General features: G+C 45.7%; 1 protein-coding gene across 1 annotated transcript in view; it reads right to left on the reverse strand.

The window, feature by feature from the left end:
- notch1a (notch receptor 1a) overlaps positions 1-21,735 on the reverse strand; it is a 33,471-nt gene extending 11,736 nt beyond the window's left edge. Inside the window, exons 1-19 of the mRNA XM_018753780.2 lie at positions 21,484-21,735; positions 19,745-19,811; positions 10,127-10,389; positions 9,676-10,014; positions 8,051-8,173; positions 7,710-7,943; positions 7,309-7,464; positions 6,999-7,184; positions 6,487-6,600; positions 4,951-5,064; positions 4,611-4,844; positions 4,373-4,483; positions 2,698-2,890; positions 2,443-2,588; positions 2,246-2,359; positions 1,387-1,506; positions 1,135-1,287; positions 816-1,044; positions 97-298 (exon numbers count right to left, since the gene is read on the reverse strand). Of these exons, the coding sequence (XP_018609296.1) occupies positions 97-298; positions 816-1,044; positions 1,135-1,287; positions 1,387-1,506; positions 2,246-2,359; positions 2,443-2,588; positions 2,698-2,890; positions 4,373-4,483; positions 4,611-4,844; positions 4,951-5,064; positions 6,487-6,600; positions 6,999-7,184; positions 7,309-7,464; positions 7,710-7,943; positions 8,051-8,173; positions 9,676-10,014; positions 10,127-10,389; positions 19,745-19,811; positions 21,484-21,541 (3,156 nt within the window). The 5' untranslated portion in view covers positions 21,542-21,735. The remainder of the gene's footprint in view (positions 1-96; positions 299-815; positions 1,045-1,134; positions 1,288-1,386; positions 1,507-2,245; positions 2,360-2,442; positions 2,589-2,697; positions 2,891-4,372; positions 4,484-4,610; positions 4,845-4,950; positions 5,065-6,486; positions 6,601-6,998; positions 7,185-7,308; positions 7,465-7,709; positions 7,944-8,050; positions 8,174-9,675; positions 10,015-10,126; positions 10,390-19,744; positions 19,812-21,483) is intronic.
- Positions 21,736-23,334: the final 1,599 nt, after the last annotated feature.

The raw sequence follows: 23,334 nt of genomic DNA on the forward strand, positions 1-23,334 counted from the left end.
TAACATCAGAGCTCACTTGACCAACCTGAACAGTGGAGCCGCGTTCAGTGGAGCTCACTTTCCAAGAACTCCAGGGAAACGAAAGAAGTCACATACCTGGCAGCTTTGCCCTGTGTAGCCCTGGGGACATGTGCACTTGTAGGTCCCATAGCTATCCTGGCAGGTACCACCATTCAGGCAGGGTTTAGAGTCACATTCATTGATATCGTGCTGGCAGTAGCTGCCCGTGAAGCCAGGCGGGCACAGGCAAGTGAAGTTGTTGATGCCATCCACACAAGTACCACCATTGAAGCAGGAGCTGAGAAGATAAAAAAGATGAGTACAAACACAAACACAGTGGAACACCACCTTGCATTACAGTGTCTAAAAAACTTGCCCAAAAGCATGACTTTGTCTCCCATACACTCTGTTACAAGAGACACACACACACACACACACACACACACACACACACACACACACACATTTTCTGAAACCACCTGTCCCATGTAGGGTCGCAGGGAGCCGGAGCCTAATCCGGCAACATAGGGCGTAAGGCTGGAGGGGGAGGGGTCAGACCCAGGACAGGACACCAGTCTGTCACAAGGCACCCCAAGTGGGATTCAAGCCCAAGACCCACCAGAGAGCAGGACCCAGCCAAACCCACTGCACCACTGCACCCCCCACAAGAAACACAGTACAGGTAAAACAGACAAAACTTCAGGGTAAGTGGCCTGCTTTCAGCTTAGTAAAAATGACTTGATTTTTAGTGGTGCAATATGAAGAGCAAATGCACTTCAGTAATTAATGACCAACTGCACAGAGCAGTATAGTACCTCTCAGTGCAGTCAGGGGTATTGTTTTCGCAGTGGATGCCACTGAATCCCAGTGGGCAGGTGCAGGTATAGCTGTTGACACAATCCGTGCAGTTGGCGCCATTCTTGCAAGGGTTGCTATCGCATTCGTTGATATCCTCCTCACACTTTGGACCACGGAACCCGGGCAGGCAGGTGCAAGCAAAGCCATCGACTTGATCTCGGCAGAGGCCTCCATTACTGCAGGGGTCTGAAGAAGGGGATGACGAAGAGACATGGTCACTCACTGCCTTCCCACAAAACTGCAGGACAGCAAGGAGAGGAAGGTAGTGAGGCTTACTGGGCTTGCAGTCATCAATGTCGACTTCACAGTTAGGCCCAGTGAAGCCCTTCTTACAGCTACACTGGTACCCGCCGTCAGTGTTTGTGCAGGTCGCCCCGTTGCGGCATGGACTCTTCACACACTCGTTGATGTCCACTTCACAAGTCTGACCTGCAAGCACATAAATAATTCTCAGTTTTGTCACTGCCTCACATGCACAGACCACAGTGACTGATTCTGGGACTGTGGACTGCAGGCAGGACTGCTTACCTTGCCAGCCCTCAGGACAGGCACAGGAGAAGCTCTCATAGTCTTCAGATTCCTGACACACACCCCTGTTTTTACAGGGTCTGGAGCTACAGGGTGCCAGAAGGTTCTCACAGTTCTCACCTGTTAAAAAAAAAAAAAAAAAAAAAAAAAGAGGCATAACCTTTAAACATGGGTCAAAGATAAACCAACACTGTCACCCTGCTGGAACCTCTTAAAACGTACATAGATACAGCTTTCTCTAAAACATAAGTTCCAAAACCCTCTCAAAAATCAGATTAATATTTTTTAACATTTCAGTTCCTACAGCAATGACTCCAGGCAGGAAGTTCCCCCAGTTTCCTGCCATTGTGCAGCCTTTTTTACTGTTCTCTGAAACAGGAATTGGGCAAACAGGAAATGGATACAGCAGCAGTTCCCACCCAGACACAACCAGCACAGTGTTATTCCACCAGTTGTGTGGATTTTTCCAACAGCATGGAAAACAAATAATCCCTTTGCCTAAAGCAATCTATCACTTACCCTTCACAGTTCATCACTGTTATCTTAAATAACACAGGGAATGGAAAAAGCATTAGACAGAAAATATTTCCTTGCAGTGCGATCACAAAAAAAAATTCACCTGCTATCCAGAACATGAATAATTCTCGTCAGGGGGGTCAAAGCTAACAGTAGCAAACATACCAAAAGTCAACAGCACACCGCACAACTTCACAAACATACTCTTCTAAGCAACATCTTTCCCCAGACTTGCCTAGAGAGTACTGCAACAACTCATTAAGACTAGCCACCAGAGCATTCAAAAGAAACAACAGATGCAATACCAAAGGTAAAAACTGAAGCCATTTGAAAGGCCTCATACCTGTGTAAGGAAGTATGCAGTTGCACTTGTAGCCAGCAACATCATCAATACAGGTCCCTTGGTTCAAGCACGGGTTGGAAGCACACTCGTTGATGTTAGTTTGACAGTTAGGACCTGCAATATAAGCAACGCACTGGTTAGAGTGGATTTCGGGTGGAAAAGCCATGCAATGAACACAAAAGCAACTTACAACTCACCACTAAAGCCTGCTCTACAGGTGCAAACGTATCCACTGGTCATATCCTTGCAGGTTCCTCCATTCATACAGGGGTTTGACTCGCACTCGTTGTTGTTAATGTCGCAATTCAGGCCACTCCAGCCTGAGTCACACGCACACTTGTAGCTGAAAGAGACAGAGGTGTCCATTATATATTGTAATCATTATACAATCCATAGTTCACATGAGAAGGAGTTCCATGCCTAACAAATTTGAGCTGCTGATTTTAACTCACCCATTGACCTTGTCCTCACAGTGTCCATGGATGCAGGGGTTGCTGAAGCACTCGTTGACCTGCGAGAGGCAAGTGGCATCACTGTAGCCTTCTGGACATGAGCAAGTGAAGTTGTTGATGCCATCGACACAGGTGCCGCCATTGTGACAGGGTGAAGAGGCACACTCGTCAATGTTGATGTTACACATGGTTCCTGTCAATGATAATGGGATAACAATCTTAACGTTTACAAAATCTTTTTTAATGAATTACATGTAGAATGCAGAAAGTAACACAGACAGAAGATAAGAATATTAGCAAGAAAAGTACTAAAGACAATATATCCAAAAGAAACTGGTAGAACACACACTTTCAGAACTGCTTGTTCCATAGAGGGTCACAGGGGACCGGAGCCTACCCGGTAACACAGGGCATAAGGCCAGAGGGGGGAAGGGGACACACCCAGGACAGGACGCCAGTCCATCACAAGGCACCCCAAGCGGGACTCGAACCCCAGACCCACTGCAGAGCAGGACTGTGGTCCAACCCACTGCACCACCGCACCCCACCACTGGTAGAACAATGCTTAATAAAACACTTGTAACCTGAAGACCATTTTGTCAAATCCCAAAAACTATAGCACCATGTGGATTGCTGCAGTACAAACTATACAACTGCCTCTTTGAAAAAAAAGCAAGGGCTGAGCAATGCTATAATTACAAAAAGAAGAATATAGGTATTTGCTCTACTTGTTTTACACTAAAGTCCAGCAAAAAGCGAGAGAGAAAACAAAGGGAATACTGGGGGAATAAGCTCCCTAGGTAGTACTTCTTTAGACAGAGTCTCATTTTCCCCCAACATTGAGTAGTAATTAATGTAACCCAATGTACCAACTCCCTTCTTCTTTAATATTTACAAAATTTAAACATTATGTATAAAACAGCAGCCTGGCAGAAGAAAGGGCCCACTGAGGAGGTGCGAGGGAGTGGCAAGGGACACTCTGGCCCACAAACAGCGGAGGGTATCAGGCAGGTGAGTATTGTTGGCCTGACCCCTTTGCAGCCCACTGTTGAACTGGACACAGCCCTGCCATTCTATCTCCATGGGAACAGGACTTGGCATGTAAGACGTGCAGTATGTGATAACATAATTTGCAATAAGAGCACATACTACCAGCATCACTATGTAGCATAAGTTAAAATACATTCAGTTGTTACCTAAAGATTGCTATTTCAAGACCCCAATTCCCAGCTCCTATGGTAAACTAGGAATTTTCATTTGTGTCAAGCAATGTATCAAAAGGCTCTCAATTTTAGTTTTGGATTTAAGTGCAGAGGGACCAGCAGCAGAAGGAATGAAAAGATGTAGGTTTGTTGAAATACTGTTCACCCCATGCAGTGTATTATGAAATCGGTTTCCATTGTCTTTGGAGCAGCAGTCAACTTCCACCCTTTTAAAGGATCGCCTTTCAAACTTTTTAAAGTCCTGGCGTCATTAAGTCTTTTCAGCAGGCCAACAAAGCCAAGGGCTTTGCGCGTCTGCGTGCCAGATAGAGGGCTGAGAATAACTCCCCACCACAACCCCAAATGGTGCAGGTAAAATGAGACTGTTCTCCTCTGCCAGGTGAGCACGCCGGCCATCTGTTGAAGGCCAAACCCACCAGACCATCCCACAGGACCCTATGCCCCACCCTCACCAGTGTATCCTGCCTCACAGGCGCACTCGTAGCCATTGATCTTGTCGATGCATTTTCCATAGTCACATGGGTTATCCTTGCAGTCGTCCAGATTTACCTCACAATTAAACCCTGAGTGTAGGAGAAACATAAAATGAAATCTTCTGTTAATTTAAAAAAAGCTTTCATAATGGTCAGAAGCAAATATGGCCCCCACAGGAGCTTGTCAAGTACAAGCTTGTCCAGGCAAATGGTATACCTGCAGTGCCCTTAGGACAGATGCAGATGTATGAGTTCTCCTTGTCTTGGCAGGTGCCACCATTGTGACACGGCTGGCTCAGACACTCATTGATGTTGGTTTCACACAGTCGGCCAGTATAGCCAGGCTTGCAGTAGCAAGTAAAGGTGGCCAGGCCATCCTCGCAGGTGCCATAATGACAGGGGCCTGAGTGGCATTCGTCAACGTCAATTTCACAGTGGGTCCCAGTGTAGCCTACAGGAGAAAGCAACAGTTTTGAAAAAACACATCGCCTGATGTACACATGCATTAGATAAAGACAAGGAAGCAAGAGGAAGACTGATCTGCTGCTGGTGCATACCCTCAGTGCATTCACATGTATACTTGTTAGGTCCGTCAATACACTTAGCTCCATTCTTGCACGGTGTGCTGGAGCACTCATCGATGTCCACCTGGCACAAGTTCCCCCTGAACCCTGTGAATTCCAATAGAAAGGAAATAAACACACCCTCCTTCATACTTTTCACCTTGTCTGTAGCTTCCCCGCCCCCTCTCCCCTCATCCCACTACATACCCAATGTAGGGAGCTGTAGAGGAGCAGAGGGAATGTTAATCCCATTCAGAGGCCCCTGCACAACCGCGGGCATTTTCAAAATCGCTTTCAGTCCTCATAAAAAGTCCCAAAAAAAAGAGCCTCAAATAAAAAGGGAGGAGAACAAAAACTTTCCCGGTCTCATGGCCATGGTATGGGACAAAGCCGCAACTGTCTGCTCAACACAGCGAGGAGAGGAGCCTGTTGCCGGTTTTATCCCTCAGACTTTCCATTGCAGTGTGTGTTCACCTGCTCCTTGTGCGAGATCACAGGAAGGCCATCCCAGGCTATTGAACCCTGCTATTCAATCTAATCAGTAAACTCCCTTTCTCATCAGGTATTTATAATGCCTTTATTTAACTTACTTTGTTAAAGTGACAAAATTGTTATTCTTTATTCTAATTTTACTTTTGCTCTTCGATTTGATCAACGCTCTGCATCATTATTTCTTTATAGGAGCCTAGCTGTGGTTACCTCCTAAACCCTGAACCTTTTTTTCTGCATGCCTCTGGAATGAGACATTTCCAAGGCCACAATGGGGTTTCCATGGATATGGGCCGTACGGGAGCTGAATGGAGGACTGACCTAGCTACTGCATGGAGGAACTTATTTGCATCTCAAGCAAGAGAGGGGATCCTGAACTTCAAATCTGATCTGGTCCCACAACCCCCCTTCTCCAAGATTAACAGCATTTGTTGTCGCTATCAATTCGCTGCCACCCCTGGTGGGGGAGCCAGGGGGGCACTTTCAGGCGATGAGATCTTGTGCTCACTGTCATACCCGAGCATTAATGCTTTAGAATCCTAATTCCTGTCTACTGACAGGAAGAGGCCATCCTCTTTCTAACATCTACTTTGATCTGACTTTAGGAAGCTGCGCTATTTTTCCTCATTTCCACTTCAGTGACACAGCCAATAATGGAGTAAAACTGCTTTCACCATTCCCGCATTTCCTCCCTGTAAAACCCCTGAATGGTTCTCTGGTTCTCCACAGTGAACTTAAAATAACATTTTCAAAACATCTTTTTTAATACCTTATAAAATAAAATTAAGCAAAATTTGTTAAAAGGATGCGTCTGTATCAAAGGAGAAAGAGGCAATTTTTACCACCTACAGAGGTCATTTTAAGGAAATATTCTGAACACATCAGACAATTATTTTCATTAGTGGTTCACAACATTAACATACTGTGTTTCTTTTAACTGTTGCATGTGTCTCTCAATGTATGGATTTAATGTGGATTAGCTTTCCCCTCTGTGTCCCTTACACAGCCATCAATCCTACCAAGCCACAGCCGCACCATTACCTTTGGGGCACTCGCAGTAGAAGGTGTTGATCCTATCGATGCACCTCCCATTGTGCAGACAGGGCGAGCTGGCACATTCGTCTATGTTGATCTCACAGGATTTCCCTTCGTACCCTGATTCGACATACAGAAAATGTTCTAAGTTCTTCACTTTAAATTTTACAACCTAAAGCTGGGGTAAAAAGATTGGTTTATATCTAACTTGTCAAATCAGTGTAAAGATGTCTACTTGCCAAACAAATTTTGATTTATTTCCTCACTGGAAAATACTGTTGGGAGGTAACCTGTATGCGGTTGTAGAAATAGTTAACCCTTCTTTAGATAAAACCATCTACTATGTAAGCAAATAAACAGCAGACAGACAGACTCCAGTCATGTCTTGACATAAGTACTTTTAGTTATTCAACATGACAGAAAAACATGAGGACAGCCAAATAAAATGCACTCAGAGAAAAAGACAGACGTAGAACATCCATGGTCTAGTCCCTCAATAGGTGTTGTGTGTCAGGTACCTGGCATGCAGATACACTGGAAACCCCCAATCTGGTCCAGGCAGGTGGCATCGTTCTTGCAGGGGTTGGAAATGCACTCGTTGATGTCGACTTCACAGCGTGGCCCCGTGTAGCCTGGCAGACAGTTGCACTGGAATGAGCCTTTGGTGTTCAGGCATCGGCCTCCATGTTCACAAGGGTTGGAACCTGTCGGGGGGTGTAAGTACAGGCCATTAAAAAGATGATGTCCGAAAGGGACATAGAACCAAGAACACAGAACACTGCTTAATGCGGTCATTAAGACACATGACTTTACAGAATGACGCCTCACCAAGGGAGCACTCATCAATGTCCTGGTTGCATGCAGAACCCATGTATCCTGGGGGACAAGTGCAGATTGCTTTGCCGTTGACAGGGTTGGTGTCACAGTTGGAGCCCTTCTGACAGGGGTTACTGATGCAGGCATCGTTGAGGTGACACAGCAGACCTAAGCAATGATGCAGCAGGAAACATGGTTATCCTGAAGATTGCTGGATGTGGTCCCAGGAGCTACTGTGGTAACCTTGAGCAAAAGCACTTAGTCTCATTGTTATAATAAATTATCTGCTCTCACAAGGGTGGAAAATGGTAAATGGTAACTTGGTTTGGATAACGGTTGATAAAGTGCTAACATAAAAAATTAAAGAACAGGAAAAGAAATACTGGTAAAAGCTTCAAGATTTGGGACTATACCTGTGCGGCCATGAGGACACTCGCAGAAGAAGGAGGCTACACGGTCATGGCAGGTGGCACCGTGGTGACATGCTGCGTTGGCACAGTCATCTATGTTCTCACTGCAGTCGTCTCCAGTCCAGCCATTCACACAGACACAGTGGTACCCGCCATGCGTGTTGTGGCAGGTGCCACCATTCTGACAAGCATTGGGCATCAGCTGGCACTCATTCACATCCTCTGTGCAGAACTGGCCTATTGGGAGCCAGATAATGTCACATGAAAATTAGCTAGAGATATAGAACATCAGAGTATCGAAGAACTCAGAAAAGGTACATGGATGTGGTTGGGTCAGGACATACCTGTCCAGTCAGGACGGCACTGGCAGTTGTAAGTGTTCACTCCATCAACACAGGTGCCCCCATTTTGACAGCGATGGTCTGGACAGTCATCAATGTTCTGTTCACAGTGATGGCCGGTAAACCCTGAGGAGTCAGAACATACAAAACTCAAATGGTGGGTCAACAGGTGAGAGCTGAGATTGCAGAACTTGTCTTACGGCCAAAAAAATTGATTTTCACCATGTTAGATTGGAATACCTTTCTTTTACATTCAACTGGCTAGTATTGTATAGTTTTATGGCTGCTCACACCTAAATATCAAGGGAAATAATGTCAGGGGCCACCCGTGACAACCTCTAACTGCTGTGTTAAGATTGCTACTCAATTCTAGGTGCAGCAGATTGTTGATCAGCTTGTTGCCTGAATTTGAGCACGAGTCTGGCCTGCATTAGCTTACAGATTAACTACACAATGATCTCGTGCTAATTGATTTTTGTGTTGCCTATCAAGCTCATGCCAAACAGACCACATGGCAGAGTTACTCATTAACATTTTATTTTCCATCGGAAAGATATGATTTGATGGACCCTAGCTGTATTACAAAATAACGAAAAAGGAATTTCTTAACTCTGGTTACATTTACTCATTCAGTCAACTTCTAGAGGATTGTTTTCAAGAAACTGGAACCACTCTGAACCCTGAATGGTGTCACATATTTCAAACAAAGGATTAATCTGGAGGGTGTGTCTGATAAGTAAATCCATTCCTTCCTTGCAAGCTCGATCACCCACCTGTCGTTCTCCCGCATGACTTTATGAACCAGCGATTTATGATGTGGGGTCCTTGGTAACCACAATAAAAAAGCAGACTTGAGGACAGAAAACGTGGGCAACAAACTATAAATCAGCCCTCTCTGATTTAATAACTGTGCTCTGTAATCTGAGTAAAAAAAAAAAAAAAAAAAACACTACAGCAGTACCAGCAAAAACTGTACAAAATAATTAAAAAGAGATCTGGACAATAATGGAGCTCTCCTTCTGTGTCACCAGCTCACTGTCTAGTCCAAGTTGGTCAGTCCCTCTCTCAAGCCTGAGTGCCTTGTGGATGGCTTATGGTCTAGACTGTAGGCCTGCTCGCTGAACAGAGACCTGTGGGAACATGGTGATGTGGTAGGGCGTACGACAAAGCCGCCCTCCAGGCCCCAGGTCCCAGACCTTGCCCCATGTGCCTGCAGTCCCAGCCAGGGAGGATGTCACTACTCAGAGGTTTCCTTCTGATAAGGCCAGATGCTTTCCTGCTTTGGTGCATTCTCACACAGGCACTTGTATGTATTCCACACACAACCCAGAGAGAGGGGGCTGAACACTGTTCACCCAATGACATAAGGAGGAGAACAGCCCTTGAGACGATAGATTTCATTTTTCAGAGCGTGGGTAAACAAAACTAAGTAGTTTAATCCTATACAATTTCCCTTTTCGGTAGATTTTTCCTGTCACAATGACCATGTTCCCTTTACATTCCTAAATGCAAAGGCAGTAAATGAAAGTAATCACATCAAACATCGGATCCCTGAGCACTTTCACCTCCTGCATAGGCAAGCTTTTCCTGTGAGACAGAGACTAGGTAGCAGGTGGAGATTGGTGTACCTGGGAGACAAGTGCATTCGTAGGTGGTATCTCCCTTCTGCATGCAGGTGCCTCCGTTCTGGCAGGGGGAGGGGTTGCACGGCATGTACAACACTTCGCAATGCTTGCCAGTATACTCTGCAGGGCACTCGCAGTGGTACGAGCCCACCTCGTTGACACACACGCCACCATTCCTACATGGGGATGGGCTCTGTGCGCACTCGTTGACATCCAGCATGCACGTCTGCCCATGGAAAAACTCTGTGCAGTGGCAGATGTAGTATGACTCAAAGGGGGTGCATTGACCGCCATTAGCACAAGGGTTTGAGGCACAGGGGTCCGCTTGCTGGCAGGTATTTCCTTGGAAAGAATAAGTATGAATAAGTTAACTTTCTGAATATAAAAGGTGGACCAATAATGCAGGCAGTATAGCACAGGGAACACTTTGAAAGGTACTGAAGTGAATTCTCACCTGTCCAACCAGGTGGGCAACGGCACTTGAACTCCATGAGGCTGACCAGTTCGCAGGTCCCTCCATTTCTACAGGGGGAGCTCAGGCAGGCGTTGTTAGTCGCAGTCAGGCAAAGGCGGTCCATAAAGCCAGGAGGACAGATGCAGTCAAAGTCCACCAAGTTTCCACGGTTGACCACGAGACATGTCCCGCCATTTTCGCATCTGGACTTGACGCAGGGGCTGGGGAACTGGCACCGGTTGCCAGCATATTCGTCAGGACACCTGGACATGTGCAGAGACAAATCATCATTAGCACTGCAAAGAGTGGGAGTGGGTGGTGAACGGTCATAATTTCTTTGAGGGCATTCACTTCACAAGTGGCTTCTCTGTCAGAAGTCCATCTCCATCCACCCAGACAGCCAAGAATGGAGCACACCAAATGGAAAAAACATAAAATGGGAAAATAACAAACTGGTTCTATTGCTTGTCTGATTTTCAAGGACTCTGCAATGCTAAGGGCCCTAACAATACAGCATATGAAAAGAGAGCTTTAATACTAGTATTGTCTCCAAGTGAATACAATGACTAAATGAAAGGGTCAAATATTTGCAAGAAGTCAGTTTTCACTGGAAACACACTGTACATGTTAGTAAGCCCTCAACTTCACAATTAAAAGATTTGCTTACACTTGCTAAAACTAAAGTCAAAATAGAAAGACCACATTTTTTAACTCTCATACACACACACACACACTGTCTGAAACTCCTTGTCCTAAGCAGGGCTGCAGCGAGCCGAAGCCAGAGCGTAACCCAGCAACACAGGGCACAAGGCTGGAGGGGGAGGGGACACACCCAGGACAGGATGCCAGTCCACCACAAGGCACCCCACGCCAGAATCGAACCCCTAACCCACCAGAGAGCGGGACCTGGCCAAGCCCGCCATGCCATGCTACGCCACCACACCCCCAACTCTCATACAGTTAAATACAAAGCACTGGAATATGTACTGATACTAATGACCTTGCAACACACAAGTCTAAGCTAGTCACCATGGCGACAAACTTCTAAAATCACAGTGGGCAGCCAACCAGGTAATCATTTTATTGTGTTACTGAGTAGACACAAAGTGACGACTACATTGTGCAGGGAATCTGTGCGGTTACAAAAACCACTACGGGAGTATCAAAGCAGATTCCTGCAGACAGCTGTGGTTTGGTTCCAAAAGACACAAAGAAAAAGGAGATAAACGCACATCAACAGTTTTGACCCAGAATTACTCACCATGGTGCTTTGTTGTGCTCATTCTGCAGAGGACAAGGCATGCTCTATCCCAGAGTCTTTGAACTGATACCTTACATTATCAGCCTTCAAAGCCACCTTCCCTGCCTCAATACCTGCCATTCTTACAACGGCAAAGCTCTGTCTACAATCACCTGGAGTAAGCAGATGCACAAAGAGGCTGAACCCCAAACTCTGTCAGGAGTGCCCACAGACCCTAACGGAGGTTATCATGCTGTGGCTCCAACATAATCCACTGTAATTTTGCCACTTCATCCTGATGACAGTGACGAAAGCCCCTTTGAAGCCCCAAAAAAGCAAATGGTGGCAAGTGGTGGAGAAAGGATGGGATGACTGAAAAACCTCCCTGAACTTTCCCGCCTATAGAGGAACAAACAGGCCTCCCTCTGACGGGGTGGAGGATGTGTTGTCTCAGGGGCTCTGCTGGGATTATGGTGCCTTGTAACTTTTGCCAGAAAGAGAAAACATTCCCGTGGATGCCTGAGCTCCACATTAGCAAGCTTCAGGGCCAGCAGAGAGCAGTCCCATCAGCCCAAGCAAAGACTGACACCCTCCTGAAGCAAGCAGAATGTTGGAATCCCTACAGCTCAACAACCCACCCCCAAAGTGGGCTCAACAGTAAGAGCCCACACCAGACATATGCATGTTCTGTTATTCTTCAGTTTCATTTTCACTTTTTATTTATTTTGCTAACTCTCTCCTCCAAAGCAACTTACAATGTAAAACTACTTGCAGTGATTGACATATTTATGCAGCAAGGTCATTTTAACTGTATCAATTTATAATGAGTACCTTGCCAAAGGGTATTATAGAAGGTGGTGGGATTTGAACTAGGAACCAATAAGTATAAAGTAGCAGCTGCCACCGCTACACTACTGCTTTTTTCAGTTTAAACATTAATATATGAGCAATTCTTGTTTAAAAAGACATAAAATATATTTCTGTTGAACCAAAAAGAAAAAATTCCAACAATAACAAGAACAAAAGTGAATTAAGAGTCTAATACAGTGAGTGAAACAAGAGAGGAGTTGCTTGACTGAGGAGTGGGGGTGGGGGTAACAGATCGTGGCATCTGCTGACCTCCCAAGAGCGCCACAGGGAGCAGGTGCGCATGATAATGAGCAGGGCGGCAGCTGCTGGCCACAACCCGCCTGCCCCCCCCCAGCCAACACCCCCACACTCCTTGCTTGCTGTCCCTCGTCCCGGGGGCGGCAAGTGGCTGAATGGTGGTCCCCGCGTCGGTCCCTGGGTGCAGGCGGCCAGAATAAGTGAAGCCATTGTCCTCCGCTGCATTCAGGGCCATCCAGGGGCCCGGCGCCTCCATGCTGGGAGAGCGTGCATTCAGCTGTTCAACCTCCTCGTCCTCCTCCTCTGATGCCCCTGCTCCCATTTGTCCCTTTTTCATTCCCTCCCAACCTCTCCAGTTCCTTTCCTTCAGTCTCTTGCCACTCCGCTCACTCATTCTGGTTCCACAACGCTTTCTCTCTTTTCACTGGAGCTATTGAAGCACCCCCTCCTCAGACACCACACTTGCCTCCAGGCAGGGTGCAATGAAATCTGAATTTCAACTACGTACCTTCCACTAACTCTTTTTTTTTACCCAGAAAACCCCTAAGAGGCTTACCCACACTCAGTGGTGTGCTGTTTTGAGAAACAAGCTCTGCCTGAATTTTAAAAGACACTCAACAAAGCCTTTCCAAGAAAAGGAAACTGTTGGCACAGGGTGATAACTGCCAGCCACAATGACAGGGGTGGCATCTCGGCTTGGGGTGGAATTTGACTGTTTACTCCAACCGGCACCCTCCTCCCCCTCACAGTTCCTCAATGGAAACCCCTGGCAGCCGCACTTTGCATCCCTTTGTGGAAACTCGCGCCCGATTTCGAGCCGACCCCCTCTTGGACAAAGGCCCCCAAAAAACAAACAGAGAAAGCTGCATCTCACCTCCTTTCCACGAGCCTCCTTGGTCAAACAGCCACTAGCTTGTGAACAACCATCCCTGGCCTGCCAGAGAATGTGGCCCATATTTGACCTGGCAGGCAGCCACTAAATAGCCCATGTACATAGAGTGTGTGTGCTAAATTGGTGTGATGCATGCCACCTGAGCTCCAATCACCCCAGGGTAGACAAGTGCTCCATTTTTTCGAAACCTACAATTCCCTGCAGCAGAGACAACTGCAGTGAAACCTTAAGCGACATAGACTTCCTCATTCTTTGAAGCAAAATCCATGCAACTGTGACATAAACTAAAACATTTTTTGGAAAGGAATTGCCTGAAAAGTCATCAGGTAAAAGGCATAACAGGTACAACTGCAGCAAAGAGAAAAGTTGTTGAGGACAAAGCTGAAAAGGGTCATCTGAGGTTTAGAAAAACACCCTCTCTTAACTTGGTGTTCAATGTCTGAGGAAAGGCCAGAGATGGGGGAGGACCACACAAAGGAAGTAAGGGTATTGGAAGGTTCCTGTTGTCGCGATGATACTGTAATGTATCTCTTCACTGTTGTTCCTGGACCAGTACCTCTTTGTTCTGATCCCTAAGCCTGGCCTTCTCCATGTCCTACACCAGTGGGCCCCAGCAACAAGTCTCCCCCAGCATTGCTATGTTCCCCTGGGCCAGAGCAGATGTTTCCTCGACCTATGACCTGTGGCCATTTGCAGCTAAGGGTGGGGGGGGGTCCCCCAGCACCCTCCCCTCACTAAGCTAATCTACCATCTGCCACAAAGAGAATTCAAAAAGGAGATGCTGCCTCTCAAACTCTCCCATTTGTGCTCTGCAATGCAAAAAAAAAGAAAAAAAAAAAAAAGAAAAAAAAAAAACTCTGATGTCTTTGATAGCCGAGGCAGCATGAAAAGTGTGGCACGTGTGCAGCTGGTAGACAAAGAGCTCATTGAACAGATGCTGCTGCCTGAATTACATCAGAGCAGAGTTGTGACTCCTGCAACTCTTCATTCTTCCACTCTTGACAGTTTTGCCACACACACTCGCTGAAAACTTTAGCCACCGCAGTTTAAAAGAGGAATCCCAATACTAGGTTTAGCTAAAGGTTATGTTTTGACCTCTTGATTGCTCAGAAGGTTCATCTTCCTTCAGAGGTCTCAAACAGCACTGTTAAACCACAGTAACCACAAAACTCCTTTGCATCTTACTTCCTGCTGTTCAGGCTCTTTCACAGTGTCCTCGCTCCTTCACGTCTGATCTCTGCACTTCAGTGGCTGTAACCTCCTCCACACGTCTGTAATCATTACCTAAGCCCTGACCCTGCAGGCCCACATCCGTTAGCGTCCATTAGGGCTGTGTTTATATTTGTACCGGGGTCCAGAGGAACCCCAGGGAAGCAGCCGGCTCTCATGGGAACGATGCACAGAGGGAGTAGGGGGAAGGCTAGAGCTGAGACCTGAGTTTAAGGTGTTAATGAGTATTGTCTTGGGTCACTTTCAACTTCTAAAAAAGATAAACAGTGAACTGAGCAGCACTTAACTGACACAAAGGGTGAAACAGAAAGGTCACAAATGGGGGAAATGATTTTGCAAGAGATGAATAAAATGAAAACTTCCATTCCCTGCGAGGAAACTACTTGTCCTCCCATTAATTCTGCTCATGACAAAAAAGGCACTATGCATTCTGCTTGACAACAAACTTACAACTTGCTTTGTTTAAATAAAGTGTCACAGTTATCCTGCTGTTCATCTGCCAGTTAGCTTTTTAAAGTTGTTAGCCTATGATGTCTCCTTTACCACAAATTCTGTCAGCTCATTGCTGAAAGAAAAGAGCAGAAACAGAAACTACACGTTTAAGCCACTGCCTTTTCTCTTGCTGGTGACCTACAACTTTTTTTGTCTTGGAGGCTGCATGCATGTAATAAGAACACAAGAAAAAGTTTGTTGCACCCTACCTGTATACCAAAAGGCCAGATGATGCCACTGGATTGCCATGACAATACAAGCAGAAGCTGTACCTTCTCTTCCTTGTCCTGTGCCTCAACAAAACAGGGGCCTGCAGTTGGGAGCTCACAGGAACTCTAGCTCCAGCAGGAAACAGTGGCGGCATTGAGGAACCGCCCCCACCTCCCCCCAGCTGAATACACATAGATGTCCAAAAGGGCCTGATCAATACTTTGTAGTCAGTCTATCACACAGTGTCCGTAGCACCATCTGTGAAGTTGGGGCTCCAAAGGAACTCGATGATTTAAATGCCAATGAGCAAAGACCGGTTTCATTCCTGAAACAGTGGGCTATCCGAAACATGAACTGTCTCGTAGTCCCTGGTTTACAGAAAAATGAAAATGAGTCAATACACCAGAAGTGATCACACAGCACTCTCATATCTCTTCCCTAAGCTGCATCTTGGCACACTCACTAGACGAAGGGGCCTTGCTGTGGGCTCTGCAGTGAAACTGTCAGGAGGCTGAGATCAATGAAGCAAGCCAGCTTTCGCCAGAGCATGTGAACCCTCAGCACCCTCTCCAGCCGTGCGCCGTTTATCTCCACCGCAGAGGAGCGGTCCCTTTGATCGCTTCCAACCAGAGCCTCTCCACCACCCACCCCCAGGAGAATTCGTGTCCCCGACGAGCTATGCTGCACTGTTTTCCATTACCATCAGCTGGACTCAAAGCACAGCCTCTTTTGCCACATACGAGATAAACCGTCCTACTCCGTTCCCATATCTTACAGACATTTATGGCATGAGAAGAAGCGGAGGTCTGCTCTATGCCTTCAGTACCTAATAAAACCAAGCAATCCACTTGACCTTTAAGTGAATCTTTGACTCCTCCTGCTGTAAGTTCAGCCAACCAACAATACCATCTCTTTGAAATGGGACACCTGGACCTCACCTTGTACAACATAAAACAAAGCTTTTTATGGCCAGAGGAAGATGTGTCACAGTAGGCCACTGGGGACTTTCCCTGACAGGTCGCCCCATCATGAGCCACCCCCAGTCGCACTTCTTACACACGGGCATTCTGACCAGTCACTATCTCCCAAATGTCACTGAAGGTCAATAGCATCTGAGATGCCACTGCAATGCCACCAATCCAAAAGCAGTCACATGAGGAACGTTCCCGGAGATACTCCAGAGATGCATGAAGGCGTTAAAAATTCAGAATAAACACAGACAATAGGGTGAACACTTGAAAGCACATACAGCCATTTGTGATTCCTTAATATAGAAAATGTACTGCTGTCTGAGAGGCTTCATATGAAATGGTATTTGTGCCTATTGATCAAGGAAGTGGCAAAAACCCAAGAGTTTTGTCTGAATAAACATGCAGTGTGCAAAGTGCAAAAATAATAGGTTGGACAGTAGTGCAGTGACGGCTTCTACTATACAGTGATTAGATAATCTCACAACTTTAGGCACATCCACTCCATTTAGAGGGAGGGACGGTCAGACTAGACCAGTCATCATAGGTAGATCTGAGCAGCATCTTGCTGTTTGACATACAGTAGCACCACAGTCTTCCAAAGTTTGCCAGGCAACTGGTGCTGTTCGCCTGGGAGAAAACAGAGCCATCTGAAACCATTCTGTCTGTTGCACAAGCCTCAACGTGCAGACATGACACTTGATTAGACGCTTAAATTAAAGTTGTTTCCCACACCGCTAAACAAACAAGCACAAAGGCCGCCTCGAGCCACCCCCACTCCCACTGTCACCATCACTCAGGAAACAGATGAGGGGTCACACAGATTGCAGTAGTCACAGAAAGGAAATCACATCAGCACATACCAGTCCCCTGAAAAAGGCATAAAGCTGAATAGATCTGAAATGAAACACTATGAAATGTTAAGAGAGAAATGCTTCATTAAAGGAGTGAAAAGTACCTCAGAATAAAAGAGTAAATTCTGAATGTAGCATCTCAATATATTGATGAAATGACCAAATAAGAGCAATCACACTACAGCTTTAACACAAATCCCGTTGGTCTCGTATGTGGGTGGCTGACCTTCTGTGACCTCTCATTTACCTCCGCTAAACGCCACTTCTTTTAAGTACTAATGGCAGCCTTTGCCACACTCAGCCCTCTTTGGAGACCTCTGTTTGACCCTTTTGGTATGAACTTGGTGTTCTTGTCACACAACTGAACTGCCAGTGTGTGTCTCCCAAAGCCCACAGCTCCAACGCACCTGCGGGAGCTTCCCACAGTTCACACAACACCCTCACCTGCTGACGGAAGCCAAAATCCACTGCAGGTCACCCATAGACCCTTTTTTTTTTTTACTTCCCACTGCAGTCTATCATGGGGGTTGTACGAGTTACAAATTTGTGGCTGGCCCTAGGAAAACACAGTTTGGTGAAAGGCACTTTCCACTACAGTAACCAAGCTTCAATAATACCCTGGGGGGTTTTATTTTTGAACTCCAAACATCAGGTTCCAGAGTGCACAGCAATCTCACACAGCTTTTCCCCATAATGCCTAACAACAAATGCTTTGCTTAGGTGAGAACTTACACTACAGAAGGAAATGAAAAATCAAGGAGACACACTTTCAGGAAGCTGAGGGACTTTGAGATATGCAAACGCTCCGCAACAACCACATCCTTCAGAAAAATCAACAAAACGTGTTGTGTCTTTGTTCTGTCCTCACAAGATGCAATGGACCGAAAGCTGAGAAAACTGTTTTAAAATATAACTATTTTAGGACCCTGATCTAAAACATGATTGATTTTTCCAAAGGCCTTTCCTGTTTACAGAATCCCTTCGAGGATAAGGTTGCTTCCTGTAGGAAACAGCAGCAGATGTGGGAAAGGCCTAAGCACAGTATCTACTGGTTAGAGATGCTGATTGTAGTAATTATCTACCCTAAAAACACAGATTTTATGGGCCAGTGTGGCTGGAAAGTATCAGCCAGGTTTACCCATTTCATGACCCATTACATCATCTTCCACCTACAACCTTTGAGAAATCTGTTCCTATTCTACATGAAGCTTAGATTTGAAACCTGGATGTATTTTACTGCAATTAGCACCCTGTTAAAAGTAACGTACAGAACACAAGAAAAGCAAAGTGCGAACCAACATGTTTCATTTCACAGTGACGTCTTGTCAGTCAATTTCTTAAAAAATGAACTGAAAATGGAAAACGTCTCTCTTGGTGGAAAGAGCAGGAGTCCTTTAGAACTCAGCTCATCTCCCTGTTTAATTGAAGGAACTTGGAGGAGCAGTACAATGGGGACTTTGTGGTCGGCTGAGGGCAGCCACCAGACAGAATTAAGATGTGGCCCCAGGCCAATGATGCTGTCCGGGTTCAGAATCCTCTCAACACTGCCAAGAGCCAACCTGGCCTGCTTTGTCCTGCTTCATCCCACCACATCACTTCACAGCAGAGATGTCTAATGCGATAAACAGGGAGGAGAGCCAGGCACACCAGGCCGGGTTTTTGAAACCTGCCGCCTTGGCCAGCCGCCTTTGTCTGAAGGGAGGTAAGGCCAGAAGACAATTGTTGAAATAAACCAACAAGCATCTCCACAATCTATATCTAGTGCTAAATTCTTGCTGAAAGTGAGTTCATCCCACTTGTTTGCTTGTATTTTTCTTTTACCAACTTTGAAGTTCCACCAATTAAAACAACATGCAAACTAATTACACTCTGCTGCCATCTGTCCCTGCAGCGTAAATCACACAGAGAATGCCCATTGAAAAAGCACAGCACAAAAAACTGGGGGCGGGCACAGGGCAGAGGGGCAGCATGCATTCTGGGAAGCCTCGCACAGATTAGTCACACAGCATTAATCTGACTGGGGAAACAATAGCCGGCGGGCTTGGGGCGAACCCCAGCTGTCGCCCCATAAAAGAAAAGAAAAACAAGATTTAGAGCTTCAAGCGTCCCCAGGACTTCTGCTAGAGAAGTGCTCTGCATTCAATAGCAGAGGGACAGCGAGGGAAGGGTTCCCTCTGTCCACTCCTCCCACCCACCACCACCACAACCAACCCCCTCAAAACACACACACACACACACACACACACACACACACACACACACACACACACACACAAACACATTTCCTCAGTGTCTGATTCAATCACACACTGGAAAGGTTTCTTTTCTTTGAAAGAATGTGTATGTGCTCGCAAGCTTCATGGTTACGGTGAAAAAACAAACAGAGGAATGCAAGTCCTCCTGTGCAAAGAAAGAATGGAGCTGAAAGGAAAGAGTGAACGTGGCTCCCAAACCCAGTCCATGGCATAATGTTTGTTCGGCCACGGGCCCTGAAACTCAGACCATCTTTAAGTGTGCGCTGGTTCAACATGACTTCATAATACTGCACGCCCGCTGTCACTCCCCCCCATGCCGTGCACATTTCTCCAAGTGGAGCATGCAGAGTCCAACGGACTTTCAACTCACTTGCACTCGCCGTCTTCGCACCTTCCTCCATTGAGACATGATTCGGCGGACAGAGAGCATCTCAGACCTGCGGACACAACTCAGTCACTGGAGTAGAACTGCACGGCCACAAATACATCAGCTCATCGCACCGTTTCAGCGGTTCCGTAAAAGAAATCCGAGGCACCACATGGTCAGAACTGTAGCCTCATAATTTGGAGGCTTCCCAGTTCAGCTCCCACTCCCACTGCATTACCCATGATCAAGGTACTTACCTTCAGTTTATACAGCCTTGGACAGTTGAATAAAATCAGCTGAATAAAAGCTCAATACAATTAACCTAAATGGATGAGCAGAATCATTACTGAGCACAAATAAATCAAAAATCAATTATTGTCCAGTCAGCCAACATCGAGTGCTTGCACTTTGGGAAACACACAAGTTCGCCGGTCTAACGGAGATTCAGTGACTCTTATCATCACGTGTCAGTGACACCACCGGTCGCTCGGGATTTTGCTGATTTTTTCTTTCACACGTCTAAAAGTGCCTCGTGTCTCCGTATGACGCGCGTTCCTTCGAGCTGGGAACTCCCGGACTGGGACTGGAGGTGAGAGTCAGCGCTCCTCCACAGACAGAGCGCACGTGGGTGAAAAAACAACATTTCCATCCATGTGTGATGTTTTAGAGCCCGGGGGGGTCAGCGCGGCGGAAACTGCTTATTATTACTCCTAAGAAGATTTCTTCTTAACTGCGTAGAAGTAATATTATTTAGGCATGCAATATCATTAGAAGTATCGCTATTCTCCTTATTTCACTGACACTTTTGCCTGAGGCGAATTATAGATAATCTATTATACCCTCGATTCATACAGCAGGGTAACTGTCTCAAATCAGGGGGAAAGTACTGTGGTACCAAAGCGGCTCGTTCCCGCGAAGCTCCACATTGAAACACAGCAGCTCCGATCCGCTAGAGTACCGCACACTTACTGAGTTACTCTCTTTCTTTTCTACAAACTTTTAAACACTTTCTTAGGTCGCGGGATTAAGAGAATAAGCACGGAAATCACGAGGATGAGGCGAAAAACCCACTGCGCCCGATGGTACAACGCTTAACAACTCCAGCACCAGTCGTGCGCCTTTTTGTGTTGAGAAATAATACTTCCTAATACTCGACATAAACGTAAGGGCTCGAATGTGAGTTATTTCCCAGATTTTCGCCTCACAAACAGGTATATCAAGAAGTGTATAGTTAGTGAACCCGGAGAGCGCGATGCGGTCACAGACTTAACGACCGACTGCGATGTGTCCGAGTACTTTTGGTAGAAAAAACTAACTGTATACTCTTTATTATTTCTTCCATAAGAAAGAAAAAAACAAGCAAATAAATATCCCATAGCACTGTTTTCCAGACTACCTCAGTACCTGTCAATGGGTGATTTTTTTTTGTTTGTTTTTTTTTTGCAATCATGGGCACTGTACAATTTTCTTGTTCTCGGCGCAACAAGTGTCATCCGAGCGCCGCCAAAATTCTCTCAGACTCGGCATCTTAGAAACAAATCTGCAATCCTCGCTTCTTTTCATGTGCAGTTATGACCAGCCGCAGAACAAAAAAAATCTTTAAAATCGAATAAGACTAATTTATAAGCACAAAGCCCATGACCTTACGATAAATTCTGCAGTGAGTACAGTAAAGGCGCTCTGTGTGTAACTCTAACGCGCTCGCGGGCGGGTTCCTCTGTGAACGATGGGTAGTTACTTACCTCGTGTTGCAGCAATCAGTGATAAAGGCAAGATCAGTTTCACAAACAAATGATGCATTCCTTCTCTTCCGCGTTACAGATTTCGTATAATTCCACGTGGAGTTAGCATAGATCCAAAGTTTATTTCACTCCAGAAAAAAAAAGGCGGCAGAAACAAAGCAGGACCAGTGTTGAAGAAATAGATCCCAGTGGAAGAGCGTGCTCAGCTCGTTGCGTCGCGCTATGTCCACACTGGGCTCTCAGACTGTCCCCCTCCGCTTCTCAGTCCTCAATGAATCCCGCCACTCCGCTTCTCACTCTCCAAACTACTCGCGTGTTGGGGGCGGTATCCTTCCGCGTAGGCGTGGGAGCCCGGGGCCACCAAACTCTTTCATACAATACTTTTTAAGGCGGGGCGTGCGCACTTTGGGTGAATACACGGACACTTACAGTTGGCTTTTTACATTCTGAAATTGCGATACGAAACCAAGCTGAGTAAACTATACTTGTGCGAAGTTTAACGCCTTCGGCGGAGCACTACTTTGTCCCGGCGCGCGCTTCAAAATGTGTCTTGGCTAATTTACAAGTCAATCGACGGCCTGCAGTGGCAGCCTGCTGTGGCCGCGAGGACAGGAGTCTGTCGTTGTCTCGCTTGAAGAAAGTCGTCTTTATAATGCATTTTTAGTTGAGGCAAAAGCGAGGAATGAGCCAAAAATCACAACTCAAGACTTTTTACTTTTGTTTATGACTGAAAAGTTGTTGAGACTAAAAGCTATGGGAAACAAACGATATGATGAGTATTGCTTTCATATTTGAAATGATGTTTTACAGACAGGAAGTATTTATGATTTTGCAACCCACTTTTCGCATGAGAAACACTGATCAAAAGGGAGGTTGCTACTGCTATGATTTATATATTCTCAGTGAAGGTTCTGAAATATTACTATTTTATCAAAATAAAATAGTTCTGACAGAGAGAACTCGAGTCAACCGCTGCATCTTAATTTCTTTTCTAGAACCGCTTGGAATCAAAGGGTCACTCCTGAAATGGTCTGAGTCTTGTTTGTCAGGTACATCTTACCAGGTGGTTTAGGCATGGCTCCCAAATCTTCTCCTCCCTCTCTCAGCTGTCATTCCATTTTACAGGACTGTCAATGGATCCGCACCCTGATATCAATGAGACCTGATCGGTTCTATACCTCTGGTCACTTGAAGGTCCCACTCTCAAGGACTCCAACCTGAAGGTCTTTAAATTCTTGCTTTGGCTGTAGTGTGTTGGAATAAGCTCCCTCAGAACTATTAAATCTCTTTCAGCCATCAAGAACAGCCTTTAAATGCATCACTTTTGGACCCAATTTTCTCCTGATCTCCTAACTGCTGCATAAATTTAAATATAAATCACACCATCTGTCAATAGTACCTTTGTATTTCCTATCAAACTAAGTCCTATTGTAGGCATCGACCTGTATAATGTGCACCAGTAAAAACAGTGGTATTGAATAAACTAGCTTAGCATTGACAGTCATGTGTCTCTGCCAAAACCATTTTACGTGTAGTGAAATGCACTTTTTTATTCTGAATTTTGTGTCACTTTGAAGAAAAGCACCTAATCAATGAAAAAATAATATAAATACTCCAATAGTCCTTATCAAGATAGAATTCTTATATAGTACTAGCTAACTTTACTTGAAAGTTGAAAATTTTTATCTCGCTTTTAGGTCAGAAAACCACAAACTTTACATGTTAGTTTTCAGATTTTTTGCACAGCAATTAGACCACACCTAATACCAAATGCCATCACTTTAAAATATTTCTCGAGGCAAGATTAAGCAGGTGGAATTTAGCTTGCAGTTTCTGCACCGGCAGGCACAG

This window comes from Scleropages formosus, chromosome 6, assembly GCF_900964775.1.
Source record: "Scleropages formosus chromosome 6, fSclFor1.1, whole genome shotgun sequence".
NCBI lineage: Eukaryota > Metazoa > Chordata > Actinopteri > Osteoglossiformes > Osteoglossidae > Scleropages > Scleropages formosus.